This window comes from Pavona decussata, unplaced genomic scaffold (assembly GCF_977016875.1).
Source record: "Pavona decussata unplaced genomic scaffold, jaPavDecu1.1 SCAFFOLD_156, whole genome shotgun sequence".
In the NCBI taxonomy this organism is placed as follows: Eukaryota; Metazoa; Cnidaria; class Anthozoa; order Scleractinia; family Agariciidae; genus Pavona; species Pavona decussata.
Window position 1 is genome coordinate 3,955,055 of NW_028145568.1, and position 13,963 is coordinate 3,969,017.

The 13,963-nt window shown below is 38.9% G+C and overlaps 1 protein-coding gene and 1 non-coding gene across 2 annotated transcripts; both read right to left on the reverse strand.

Annotated features, from left to right (window-relative positions):
* Positions 1–1,644: 1,644 nt before the first annotated feature.
* LOC146465400 (ephrin type-A receptor 2-like) lies at positions 1,645–13,339 on the reverse strand. Its single transcript, XM_085128773.1, has 4 exons — positions 13,141–13,339; positions 10,228–10,304; positions 6,397–7,066; positions 1,645–3,757 (listed from the first exon to the last, which is right to left on the reverse strand). Exons 1-4 carry the CDS (start codon positions 13,214–13,216, stop codon positions 3,414–3,416), a joined length of 1,167 nt encoding a protein of 388 aa, XP_084984899.1. The 5' UTR covers positions 13,217–13,339; the 3' UTR covers positions 1,645–3,413.
* On the reverse strand, positions 6,171–6,243 carry Trnaa-agc (transfer RNA alanine (anticodon AGC)). Its single transcript has one exon. It is a non-coding gene; the product is annotated as a tRNA-Ala (tRNA).
* Positions 13,340–13,963: the final 624 nt, after the last annotated feature.

The window sequence follows — 13,963 nt, forward strand, 5'->3', positions numbered from 1 at the left end:
ATTGAACTAATGTACACTTGAAAAGTAGCTAAGTAACGTATTGATTCCCAACGTTTTAGGAGGTAAAAATGGGAATTCTATCCAGAATTTTGTTTCAGACAGTTATCCACCCATTCATAGTCTGATATCAAAATGCTTTCATAAGAGCTTCTGTGAATTTTTGAAACCCTCAGAAGTGCAACCTGTAGCCTGGTGGTGTTAAAGAGTAATTTGTCGTTATTGAACACAATAAAAACTTCTAAAACGTTTTTATTTTCTGTTACGAATGATGTAGATGACTCCAAAAGTGCAAGTCATGATGCACTAGCGACGGACCCAACTGTCAGCTAGTAGTCATTGAAAAAGAGTCGAAGTGGCTGGAACGTCAGTAGCTGAAAAAAGAAAAATGCCCATCATTGATAAAGACCGACAAGACGCGTCTGGCTATTTTCCTAAGAATCTGAACCCTCATACATAGCAATTATTAAATATAATGCCTATAAGTAGGGTATTCTTTGCCCATTCAGTGATACCGTATCTGGATCCTGGTCAGCTGGAAGAGCGTCCACATGTATAAGGAAAAGTAGCCGTCCTGTTTCAAGATAAAGTGTTAAACCTTAGGCGGGGGGCTTAGAAGGTTCATACATTTTCTCGCTCATTAGGTTGTCGTTCCGGTAGCCAAGGCGACGGACACTCGTTTTCAGATTTAACCCGTGATATCAATTTCAAGCAGCCGTTTTCTCTGTATAGGATCACCTAGGCCTTGTACAAAACGCACGGCCCAGACCTGCATGTCAGGAGGTAAAATGTCCACTAGTTAGATTCCCTAGAGATCGCTGATTGGTGTGCGCGCAACAGGATTACTGTAGAATTCGTTCAATCAAGTTGACAACAATCTGTTAACCGTACTAGACCGGGGCATTTGGGGGGGGGGGGGGGGGAGGGGGGAGGGGGGGGGGAGGCGTTCCACGGCCTCGTGATTTTCATCTAACAGCGAAGTCGCTTCGTTTTAATGATAAGTTCATCAGCAAAGACAATAACAACTCGATTAACTACGTCTGGGGAGAAAATGGATGAGGTGGTAGATCCATAGAAAGACTTGAAAAGGTATGATCTGAACATTCTATCTAAAGACGACCCTCACTTTTAGTCGTTTAGAAAAGCTTTGGATTCCAGAATGAAAGAAATGACCAGCGCTGGTATTGGCACAAAAAGATATTCAGCGGATCCTTTGACGGTGGAAGACGAGGAACAATTATGTAATTCATTAGTATGCTCTATATACTCATTAGTATGCTTTATTTTCTCATTAGTGTGCTCTATATAGAGCATACGAATTAGGCTTTTAGACAAAGGAAAAAAAAGAAATTATTAGTAAGCTCTACATAGAGCATACTAATGAGTAGTTATTTTACCCCACAATTTCCCTGTGCTTCATAGCCCCCGCCTCTTTACATAATTCAAGACAGTTTAAGGGATATAGAGCACACAAATAGTGGCACTGATTGGCTGAGTGGGTGTGACATGTTCTAAGCTTTCATTAGTATAGAGGTAAGCCCAGAAACGAAGAAATCAACGTCCTTTTTGACTGCACCATGGGGCATTTGACCAGGTCATTTGTCCCCGCCGTGGGGCATTTGCCAATGTAAAACTGAGTACATTAAGTGATGTCTAATAGGTGTGCTGTAATAACTTCACTTTATAGCTCTTTAGCTGATTTCTATGCAGGGCACTAAATATTATAGTTAGTGGAAAGCCGCCGATGCCTTCTTATAAGTCAAACTGAAGTTTCAGTTTTACAACATAGCAAATATTTATTTTGATATTTGATTCTTCTGTTTTCCCCGCATATGCCGTCATACCGACAAAATTGAGCCGCGTCAATAAAACTGATAACTTTAAGCTTGCAAGCTTGCAACTGCAAGCTTGAGTGTTTTTTTTTCCTAGTCGAAGTTGCACCAGTAAAAAAATAAGGATTACACTGTTTTTGATAATAAGTCGTTGAAGAAAAACTAGGAAAACAACAGGAAAAATGCAGAAGAGTTCAAATTCATTGATAGGGCGCTTTCCTTTCGACCAAAACTTACGGAAACTCTGGATGAGGAATCGAGTGGAAAAGACATTTTTTGAAATAAAATTTCGAAATTTTGGGTGTACCTCGCGAGGTTTTCCTAACGTTCCGAAAAATCGGAACAACCGGGACATTGCGATCCATTTGGCCATCCTTTTTGGGTCTAGTTTCTCCGACGGAACTTAATTGTGTTATTTAGAAAAATCGTGAATAGAACGGGGTTTGTTTTCAAATCGATTTTCGGTTAACAGGAAAGTACCGTTCCATTCCGGACCGAAATTTAACGAAATCATGTAATAAACCGGAACGTTTAGCCGAAAGTATAGCTCCCTTATTGAAAAATTAATAAGGTGTGTTCCTTTCGGATGATCCAGATCAGGATCACTGAATGATCCAAGATCACTCGGATTATGGTGCATCAAATTAAAGGAATCGAGGAATCCACTCTGGGAAAGGATTCCTCAATTCCTTTGATGCACCATGATCTGACTGGTCTTGGATCATTGGTCCTGATCTGGATCATCCCAAAGGAACACGCCCTTAAGTATCTAACTAACAAACACTTAGAGCCTTTTTAAATATTAGTATAAAACTTTTACTGCAGGGCGCGTGACTGTACTATAAAACAAATTGTCAGTTCAATAGTTTTATTGGCAGTGACACCAATCAAGCGCAGCTGTTCAGCTATACTTAGACATTTATTTAGAAAAAAAAACATCTTACCAAAAGACGCGTGCAAATCTTAATCATCACGGGAATAATCGTTGTGGGCCGCTTCTGAAAAAGTCATGAAACTTGAAAGAGGTAAATATCCACTGGATTTGTTTTTCTTTTTTTTCATACATGACCTTTAGGGGGAGTAAAGGAGCTGTTACACAAGGCAATTTTTCTGGCAACTTGTCTCGCAATTTTGTTGCAACACAAGGTGCCCGAATTGTTGCCAAGTTTAATATGTTCTGACATGAACATGTCTCGCAATTTTTTTGTTGCCGCAATCGTTGCGAGAAGAAGTCAGTTCTACTTCTTGCAACTGTGACTGCAACAAAAATGTTGTGAGACATGTTCATTTCAGGGCATGTTACACAAGGCAAGGATTCGGGCAACTTGTGTCTTAACAGCGCAACGAAATTGCGATACAAGCTTCAAGAAAAATTGCCCAGTGTAACAGCGGCTTAACTCATCATCTCGTTGTTGCAAAAACAACAACGACGACAACAAAAACAAAAAAAAAAGGCTTAAAGGAAAATTTAAGCTGCATTACTAACTTCTCTATAAGGACATTTCAACAACAAGCATTTTATATCTATTTGATCATACTAGGAGACATATTGTATTTGCAGTCAAGTTCCAGTTCATAAGAGCTTTATGAGTGCGCAAGTAATACGTTCAAAATGAGAAACGTATTGAGGATCAGCATGGCGTTTGGAAGCAGCGAGGCCGACCTGTTTTGATCCTCAATCGGAAAGACACTTGAGGATTCAGTGGCCGAGGCTGCAACCCCGTTGCTAAAGAAATGCGATGAAACTGTTGAATGAATGGCCGCAACGGACGTCATTTGAACTAAGGGCAAGGAGGTGAACGTGGCGCCAGTGGTCACCATAGAAGAGCTTTCCCTCGAGGAACAGGAAACATTTGAGGAACAACTTTCAGACGTTGAGGTGCTTGGGCTAATGGAGGGCGTTGCAATTGTACAACGTTGGGTTGTACCTGCAAACAAATAAAGTTCCCAATTGGTTCACTCACAGCAGATAACATTCCTTTCATGCATCAGTATTGCGTTGTAGTTTGTTTATACTGTAATTAATTATTTTGATGTCTTGCCACCCCACAAAACTGTATTGTCATGCTTTAATCTAGGCTTTCTGTGACGAAGCCAACATTGCACTTATACCAAATGTTGTGCCTCTAGTACCAATAACACAAATGATGGATTTTTAGATGGATTTGTAAAATACCATGTGAGTAATGTAGCTAAGACCTTTGAGAATACAGCATAAAGCCTGATGGAGGGGATCTTGGCGGAAACGGTTGGGTTCGAAGCAAGCACCCCATCTTCTCTTGACCACGGGGGCTGGGGTGGGGGGTATCATGATTACGTTTTCTAGCTTTCCTTTTCAAGTCAATCAGAACTTTCCCATTTAGCTAGGGCAGGGAATGAATTGCGGGACATTAATAATTATTTTAATCTGAGTCGCAGTAAAGACAAGCACTTTTTGAGTTTACGCAATTATAATTTTCACTGATGTGAAGTATGTAATGCCAATCCATGCCAGTTCATCTACAAGAATGTCAGAGACGAATTTCAAGTTTTTTGGAGGATTTGTTTTCTTTAGAAAAGTCCTATAATGTATTATGCATTACATTAATTACCACAGTTGCCCAGCATGTTTACGAGCATTTCACATAATGGCTATTCTCTTCACATCTCAAGTCTCGTCCACCGCCAATTGATTCTTTCTTTTTTCCGCACACAAAATTTTTATACTGCCACTAAAGCCTCCAACAACAAAAGTGAAGACTCGGATATATTGGCTCGGGATAAATCGGTGGTATTTTGGAAACAAGATGGCTGCTGTACGTCTAACCACAATACCTTGCCAACCTAACACAGTCAATTTGCCCATAGAAAGCCACATTTTCTTTTTGAAATTCCTCCCAGTACTAACAACTTTGCGTATGCTCGGCAAAGAGCTTTAAAGCCTGGTTCACACTTGCGACATAACGACATAAGAAGGACGTTATGTCGTTATGTTAGCAGTGTGAACATGTAAACATAATAACATATTGGCAACATAACGACATCGACATAACAACATAAGGAAAAAACTGATCTTTTCCTTATGTCGTTATCTCGTTATGTTGCTGTCAAGTGTGAACAACTTCGACATAACGACACAACAAACCATCAATCAGAGAGCTGCAAAAACTGTCGAACCCAGTCCCATCGAGCACAATTCATCATGGCGGCTTCCTCTCCTTCCATGTGAGAGCTAGAACCCCTTGGGCAAGAAAAAAATGGAAGACTAGGAGAAGTCTCCGATATTGACGAGTTGTTGGCAGAAGCCGTTCGAGGGTTTCCCGCGTTATACGATAAAAGCCTGAATGACTTTTCTTGTAGTCAATTTCCTGGTTTGAAGTCTTCGGCGACGGCGTCGTCGTAGCAAAAGGAACAAAATGACGGCAAATGCAACAAGAACTATTTCGTCCACCGTTTTTAAAGCCTTCTTCTTTAAATTGACTTGGCCCTATGTCGTTATGTCGGTGTTCACATTTGCGACATAAGCGCGACATAACGTCTTATGTCATTATGTTGTTATGTCGTTATGTCGCAAGTGTGGACCAGGCTTAAGAAATTTTCATTGCTTTTTTATAAGGGCTTTTAAGGCTTTTGTACGTTAAGAACTATGGGCTAATGTACCAGCCGTCATTTTTTTCGGTAAGATGGATTCTTCAGACAACTCTCGCATAGAAAAAATGGGAAAATCTCATGGTAACAATCATGGACTATTGTGGATCTTTAAATTCCACTGCTACATCCCTACATCAAAAAGTCAGCCTCTCCCTCCTCCCTTAATCAGCATTGGCCCACCGCGGACTAACGGCTGAGGTAAGGCTGGGTAATCGTCCAAGCAACATTGAGCGATAAGGAGGGAGGAGTGGAGGGCTACTTCTCCTCTGATAATATTTTCTTTAAACAGGAAGTTCAGGTATAAAAGGGGCCTGGCCAGGCCATTCTCACCTTCAGTTGTCAATTAACCATCTGAGCGTAAACAACTGACAAACAACATGTGCCTTTTTTATATGCTTTTACCGATAAAATTGGTCTAGTTTTCAGAATTACCCTTGAAAACAAATTAGAACTTGATATCTTATATTGCTGTGGTGATATTATAAAATTTTGAGGCTATCTTTCAGAGGACGCTTGGTCAACAACTTGCCACGATTGAACAGCGTCTAAATTTGCATCTCACGCTCGCAAAAGTGTGACATAAAGCAGGGACTTGCCGTTTTATAGCGGAACCTCTTGTTTAAGGGAGTTTGAGATCAAGACACACAATTAGTATTGAGAATGATATATTATTTAGTAATGACAGTCAAAATCGGAAAAAGAAACTCCAAGTGCTCCCATTAGGAGTCGAACCTAAGACCTTCCGATTGCTAGTTCGGATGCTCTACCACTGAGCTACAGGAGACTTGTGGGAACTAAGGCCATTAAACTTGGTTCATGGGATAAACATTTTAGTATTGTTGTCAAATAGTTATGTCCAAGATTGTATCTATTGAAATGATTTCTCATGTCATTGCTGGAACAGACCCACTAAGCCACATTGTTAAACTTCACTCACCTTTGCATTCCGATCCATTGTGTGAACAGTCAGAAGCATTGACTAACTCATATCCAGCTTTGCAAACACACCTCGCATTATCTGAGATATTCCACTCTCCACTACCAAGACAAAAACCCAACAGCTTCCCTGTACTAATAGAGTTTACATCAGTACACTCGCCTAGCTGTTCAGTTAGCTCAGAGTAATTTGCAGGGGTGACAGTTCTTGGAAATTTAACCAAAGCGCTGCCCATAACCTTCTCAGGACAAGTGCGACGATAGGTGATGACCACTTTTGATAGTGCAATGCAGGCTCCTTTGTCCAAGAACGCCAGATAGATGCCATTTGCCTGGGTTGCTAATCTACCTTGATATGTGTATTTCCGGAGATTGCCTGGGGAAGGCAGAGTTTTCGGTTGTATTTTGTCTTCTTTGGAGAACATTCCTTTATTTGGATCAGAATAGTGGACGTTTGTAATATTGGTATGGAACGCATATAGGCCGATATATGTTTTGCAGTAGGGACCGACGTCAGCTGGACAATTCCGAAGTTGGTAATCCACTTCGATGTGTAGTACTTTTATACCAGTTACGTCAATAAAGTCACTTCTTAACCAGTTGCTTGGTTCTGTTTCAGTCATAATATCACAGACCGAATACCATGGCCGAGGTAAACTGGGAGAAATCCACTATAAAAATAAAGTTAAAAAAAAATGATCAGTTTATATAATAAGGTCATGGTCATCATTTTTCCCTTCCTTTGTTATTCCGTTTCTTTTTATTCTTCTTATTATTATTAGCACTATCATTGTCATTGTTCTTGATATGATGTTGTTTTTGTTGTTGTTGTTATCGTTGCTCAGTCACTGCCTCTAGGACATTAGACAATTTTTAACGTCGGGGACTTTTTTGCGACTTTACTGCACGCAAAGGGTGAAAGAAATCTGACAACTGAATTTTCTATAAACGAAGAAAAGTGCCGATTTTAGCTGTTTTTAACCAGCGTTGTTACCATGTCAACATCATAGAGCTGGGCCAAAATGCCCAAAATTAAAACATGTGTGACTAAACTTAGCACTCTCCAATTTGGGGCTCCTAGGTACAAACTGGATGAAAATATGAAATAAATGTGATGGTATATTTCCAGCCTGGTGAATAAATGAGAATGATGTATTATTCAAGAAAGTGACACAGGCATACTCGGAAAAAAAGAAATCCGAGTGCTCCTATCAGGAGTCAAACCTAAGACCTTACGATTACTAGTTCGGATGCTCTACCACTGAGCTACAGGAGACTCGTGGGAGCTAAGGCGATTAAACTAGGTTCATGGGACAAACATCCTGCATGAAAATAGTAGCAATTTAGGTTCAGGCCCATGTAAACTGTGTTCGGCCACCTTCCACAAATAAGAAATTACGACGTGTCTCCCTCAAGTGACACAGTGTTCAGTTTTGACATGTGCAGTCAGTGGTTTGCTAACCTCTCACATAAATATATTATTAAATATATTATTTTCCCCACATATAATGGCTCAATAAATTTCCAAGGATAACATTATAATGAGATTATGGGGCTAGTGTACCCCGCTACTCTGGCCACAACCTATATTCTAATATTACAAACTGATGTGCGAAAACCTTTGAAAAGATCAAGGATCCCGTGTCACTCCTTCACCATCTTATGCCACTGACTCGGGGGCGCGCGCACGGCCGCTCCCTACGCTTTAATGATAGGCCATCGCTGATAAAGTGTAAAACAGAGCGCTTTAAGAAAAGCTTCTTTCCCCACATGTGCTCTAAAGCTCATGGTCTCTAGCTGGATATTTTCCAACATTATTGATTATTTGTGGTGAACTTTTTATCATATCGAAATTTTAGGCTGTAAATTCGGAGTAATTTGAAAAAGTAAAAATGTAAACTTAAAATAATTTTAAAATGTAAAGCCCAGTCCCGATCAAGTTGACAAGCTGTAGTTTTACTAGGTTTATTCTTTTGTAATGTAATTGCGCAATTGGCTTTATGCGCGACGTTTTTATAATAAAATGCTCTTATTATTTTTATTATTATTATTATTATCATTATTATTATTATTATTATTATTATTATTATTATTATTATTATAAAACGCTTTTATTATTATGAAAAGACCACAGTGTTGTTGTCAGTTGTTTTTGCTTTTTTATTATTATTTTGTTGATAACTGTAAAACGTTTGCACGCTATTAATATTGAATGACTCAATAAAACTACACCAATAAATTGTGTCAATGATTTAATCATTGTAACTTGGAAAAAGGAAAAAAGAAAACGTGCTTGATAACAATCAGTGCTAATCGATACCAATCGATAAATCAATCGTTATTGATTTCTATCAGGAGTCGCAACTTTTCTTCTTCACAGACTTTCACCGATTGCTATCGTAATCGATATCAATGGGATTGATATCGATTAGTATCGACTGGTATCGATTATCGGCTTATTAATTGCCTACGCTTTATACTAACCGTAGTAACCTGTCAAGGATGGCAGTGAAATAGAAATAGTCCTGGAGGTATTATCTTTATGCCGCTGAGTATCTGAGTGGCAAAAACAGACCTTGCAATTGAAACTGGTGACCCCTTAAGGTGGCCGAACACAGTTTTTCCATTACACAGGTGTTAGTAAACATTATTTGAAAACTACGTACTTCTGAGTACCCGAAATTAGCATGGTGCAAGATTAACTAAGAAGGAATAAATTTTGATACTTCTTGTTGAACAAGGTGCCGTCGCCATGGCAACGAAGTAAGCTATTAACCGTCCACAAATAATGGTTTTTCTTAATTTTTAGAAAATGCACTCGTTAGATTTTTTCCATATTTTGTATCCAGAAAAATCCACAAAATACTGACATAGTGACGCTGCTTTCATGTAATTTTAACAGACAGATCTCCTGTAAATGTTGGTTTTGCACTTTAATGTTTTTTGAAGATACCCTCTGTTAGATTTTGTTTTTGGTTTGTAGGCAAGTTACGCTTTTAGAAAACTACTGTTTTGTCAAATTTCACGAAATTCTAACGAGCGGTTCCTTAGAAAACAGTTTATTTCCATTAAAATAACCAGTCACAATTTTTTGTTCAAATGCGCATGCGTGGCTTTTAATTAGGGTTTCTCAGAAAGATGAAAGGCGTACAAAAAGGCTTAGCTCATTGTGAACTCAATTTCTTTGTTCGGCGATAAATGAAGAAGGATTCACAAACAAGAAACTAAGTTATTTTAAGAGCAAAACTTACCTTTTGGTATAAAATCGAGTGGTCGATAGTATTTGCTTACCACAACCCTAGCGCGCGCTTAATAGCATCACTAACAGAATCTGTAAAGCGCGCGCAAACTGTGTTCGGCCACCTTAAGTCATTTAATTGGCATAGCAATGTTTGTCTCTCTATTTAAAGGGGCAGTGTGACCTATTTTTAGTGCCACTTTAAATAGAAAAAAAAAACATATTTGTATTCGATTCGATGGAAACGTTAAAATATTGGTGCAATTTTTTTAAAAATATCCCTACCAGTGCACAAGTATCAGTACCCGGGCACTAGTATCAGTCATTTCTGTGTGCCGATGGCTAGGATGGATTGCAATTTATTCAAGTTCCCCATGTGTATTTTGGAGAAATCGTTAAAAGCACAATATAGCTTTTTCTTCCTCGGAGAAATCATTTCATATTTTTCTCCCGGTTCTCTAAGAGCGATTCTACGTTAAAAAAGTGGTTCTTTCCCAAATATTTGAGAATTTTTGCCCAACATGCAACAAAATCTCTGTGACGATTCCCCTTTAAAAGAACGTATATATGATGCTCCCACGAGCTAATACTTACCCCAGCTCCAGAGGAACTCTTGTAAGTATGCCAGACCCACATAGAACCAGAACGTGGCGGTTCTTCAACAAGAATTTCTGAATGATAACAAGATAACAAATGTGAGTATCAATTGTATTGTAGGGTATGCTGCAGACGACAATCTGCGTTATTCAGTGGCTAACACATTATAATGATTGTGGATAAATGTAGTTTGTGACTAAATGTCTAAAGCAGGAGATGAAATAGTGTGTCAGAAATGTAGCTATTCTATTTATATGCTTAAAATGAATGATGCGACCTAGCTCTAAGGGACCAATGGGACTCCAACAAGGGGAACTTAGCGGTAAAATTCGAGTTCTTGGGCACAGGAGTCGAACCTACAGTGTAAGACTCTTCGATGACTAGTTAAAATGCTCTACCTTGAGCTATGGGAAACTCGCGGCAGCTAGGCCATTTAAAAACTAGGTTCATGTGGCAAACATCTTGCATATAGTACTAGAATTTGAATGTCGATGGGTGGCATATGCAGCTGTTGGGAGAACTAGGATTTTCTTTTTCGTCACGTATGCCACTGTACCTACTGAACAAAAGCCTCCGATCATTTATTCACCAGGCCCAAGTTGTTCAAAGAGCGGATAACTTTATCCACTGGATCAGTCACTATCCAGAGGAGCAAATGTACAACAACCAACGCTTTTGGCAAGTTTTCCACACAATCCCATACTTAAATTTGCCATATGCTTCTACTCTATTCACAAATTATAGGGCTATCGGGAAAATTTTGCCCGCATTTTATCTGCCGGATAGCGAAACATCCAGTGGATAAAATTATCCGCTCTTTGAACAACTGGGGCCAGGCTTAAAAAAGCATGTGTACTCAAAAACACAAGTTTGTCTGATTTAATGCAAAATTTTGTCGTTTATTTAAGTAAATTCTAAGTTTTAAAGGAGGAAAAGAGCATTTTCGGACAAATTTTCACTTGCGATGAAAACAATGAAGTAAGCGCTCGTGACGTAAGGGTAGAAATCCAAACATTGCACAACCAATACCAAGATAAAAAATTATATGGAAGCTCGATTTAGTTGCAAGCACCTTTGAAAGAAGCTTAAGGTTTTTTCGAATAAAGACAATTCTAAGAAATTGAATTTTGTGATTATCATACGATATTCTATGGCGATAAACCGCGACCTTCTATAGTTCTAGGGCCTTACCAGTATCGCCGAGGTTTAAAGGAAAAACCTTTTCTTCGCTGACAAGGCCTACCCGCTTTGCCAGTGAGTATCTCAGCTCCAATGCATCACAGAAACGATTAGCACCTACTCATTAAACAAGCTGGTTAATTGTACCGACTCAGCTGTTAAAGCAAGAACGGAGTACTGCCCTCGTAGAGCACAATATGACTCCGATGCATTAAGAAATACGATTCAGAAACCGGACTATTCCTTGAATTGCAAATTGATGAACAGACTAGCGAATAATCTTCCAATAACCTCCCATATGAAACCTTTTCCTTTTCAAACCTATAAAAGGGACGTTATAGCTCCAGTCTTGTTTGTAGCAAAGTCCTGCTCTAAGAATTTCTGTTACATCCATTCAAATTGACCAAATTAGAATAATTGCGTAGCAAACCGGGCCCCTCAGTTTTAGAAATTTTAAATCAGAGTCCGAAAGGGTTAAAGATCAGAGACGGAATAAATGATGTTTTAATTTATTACAAGATAGCACAGATAATCACCACTGCGAGATTCATGCAGTCTTCGCCATAAAGTAAATAAATAAAAATAATACCACGTATATATTTAAGTAGGAAGGGGAGAAATCTCTCAAAGATGTGCTGGTGATAGCTAAAACAGCTTGTTTAGTGACGTTAACAGATCCTAAGGCCAGAAAACCCTATCTTAGTTAAGATACATCCTTGGTATTGTTTCTTGCAAAAGTCTATTGTTGGACTAACAATACCCTATTATTACGAAATAATACTGAAGAAATATCTTAACTTAGGAGAGCTTCGTGAATGCCAAATGTTTCCCATTTATTATTACCCGAAACATAATTGGTATATATACTACCATTTTTTATTCATGATCAGCTCCTCGGCACAGCATCAACGTTACACATAAGTTTTAACGAAGTTCCCTTCATTCTGCCCTTCAAGGCGCATGAAGTTATGAATACGTGCACGAATTCAACATTGCCGGAAGAATTACGAAGTGTTCGAATGACTCGTGGTAGGAAACGTGCTCATTTGCGTTGTATAAATCTGCCGGTCACCTTAGAAATACAACAGAATGTTCTGTTTCTCCTGAGCTATTGCAAAAACGACGACATTTAATCCTTTTCCACAAGAAATAAACCAACATATTGGTCTGAAAATGCCAACCGTGTACTTGCACTAATAAAAAATACGTACGTGTACTTGCTTCTTTTGCTAAAAGGCCGAAAGGAAGAGTTAACACTTCCGGTGGGCGTACGGGATCCACTCGTGACGTCTAGGAGGTCACGCAATGAAAAGGAAATTTTGAGGGTAATTTGCCGTCTGAAAATGTGCTTATTTCGAAAAACGAACTGCAAACTCAGCACTCTAAACACCGATTCGTCCAGAAAAATAAATACTCTTCTGGGTTTTTCAGTGTGCATATGCTTCGACATTCACTTCCTGGCAGTATGCAGGATCGTTTTCACATGAACCTTTAAAGTTTAATGGCCTCTGACTATTGTAGCTCTCATGAGCCCCTTATAGCTCATGGGCGAGCATCAGACATAGAAATCAGACGCTTACAGGTTCGACTCCTGTTGAGAGAACTCGGAGATTTTCTTCTCTCGAGTATGCCTGTGTCACTGATTAAAAAAATACCTCTGTCATTCATTCACCAGGTTTAAAACAATTTTTCAACTGGAACTCAACACACTCATACTATACACCGACTTACCAAAAGTGCCTTGAACGTGTGTGGTTAAACCGAGCGCAATAAACCCTGCTATGGTCACAAAATAAACGTTTTCCATCGCTGAGACGAGAAACAAAATACCAACTAGTTTCCTCGAGATGAGAGAGACAAATTCAACAGCCCAATATGAAGCAGCAGTATAGCACAACAGTTATCAGTTGCTGGCATGCTAAATATATAATAATACATATACGTGACTAAAATACATTATAGAGGGTAAAAGGTCATGACCAAATAAACAGACGCAACAATTTACGTAGTATTTTACGACTCTGTGCCCTGGGGCCAGAAGATGTCAGCATTTTCTTTCTGTATTGACAGTTTCTCCATCGGGCTTCAGCTCACACCTCATAATCATCATGTTTAGAAAACATAAACGCATTACAGAAAAAAATTTTTTTTTAATGATTAATCAATTACTTTGCTCAAGCTTTAGTGCAAACCTACCTTGTTTGTTTAAACATTATTTAGTTTTACTCAGCTCGATTAGCTTTTCAGTTATTCTGAGTAAATGTTACCTCTTTTTATTTATGTTGTAAAGTTAGGTTTAACTTTGTTAATAAAGCTTGTTGTTGTTCTTGACAGAAGACAAAACTTCTCAAACAGACAACATGGCGCCCAGGAGTAATATCTGACAATAATTCGTCCCTTAAATGAATCATACAAGAGCCAGAACTGGCTCGCTACTAAGTTTCTAGTTAGTCTACCCTTAACCTAAAACTTGCAAACTTGAAATTTAGGGAAAATCACAAAGTTTCTTGGTGAGTGCTTTTTGATACTCAAAGTCATGGGAGCGCCAGTAGTT

Coding starts and splice junctions, on each gene's coding strand:
- LOC146465400 (XM_085128773.1), bottom strand. CDS start 13,216: ATGGAAAACGTTTATTTTGTGACCATAGCAGGGTTTATTGCGCTCGGT. Junction 10,305..13,140: donor ACACGTTCAAGGCACTTTTG/GTAAGTCGGTGT, acceptor GTTATCATTCAG/AAATTCTTGTTGAAGAACCG. Junction 3,758..6,396: donor CAATGGATCGGAATGCAAAG/GTGAGTGAAGTT, acceptor ATTTGTTTGCAG/GTACAACCCAACGTTGTACA.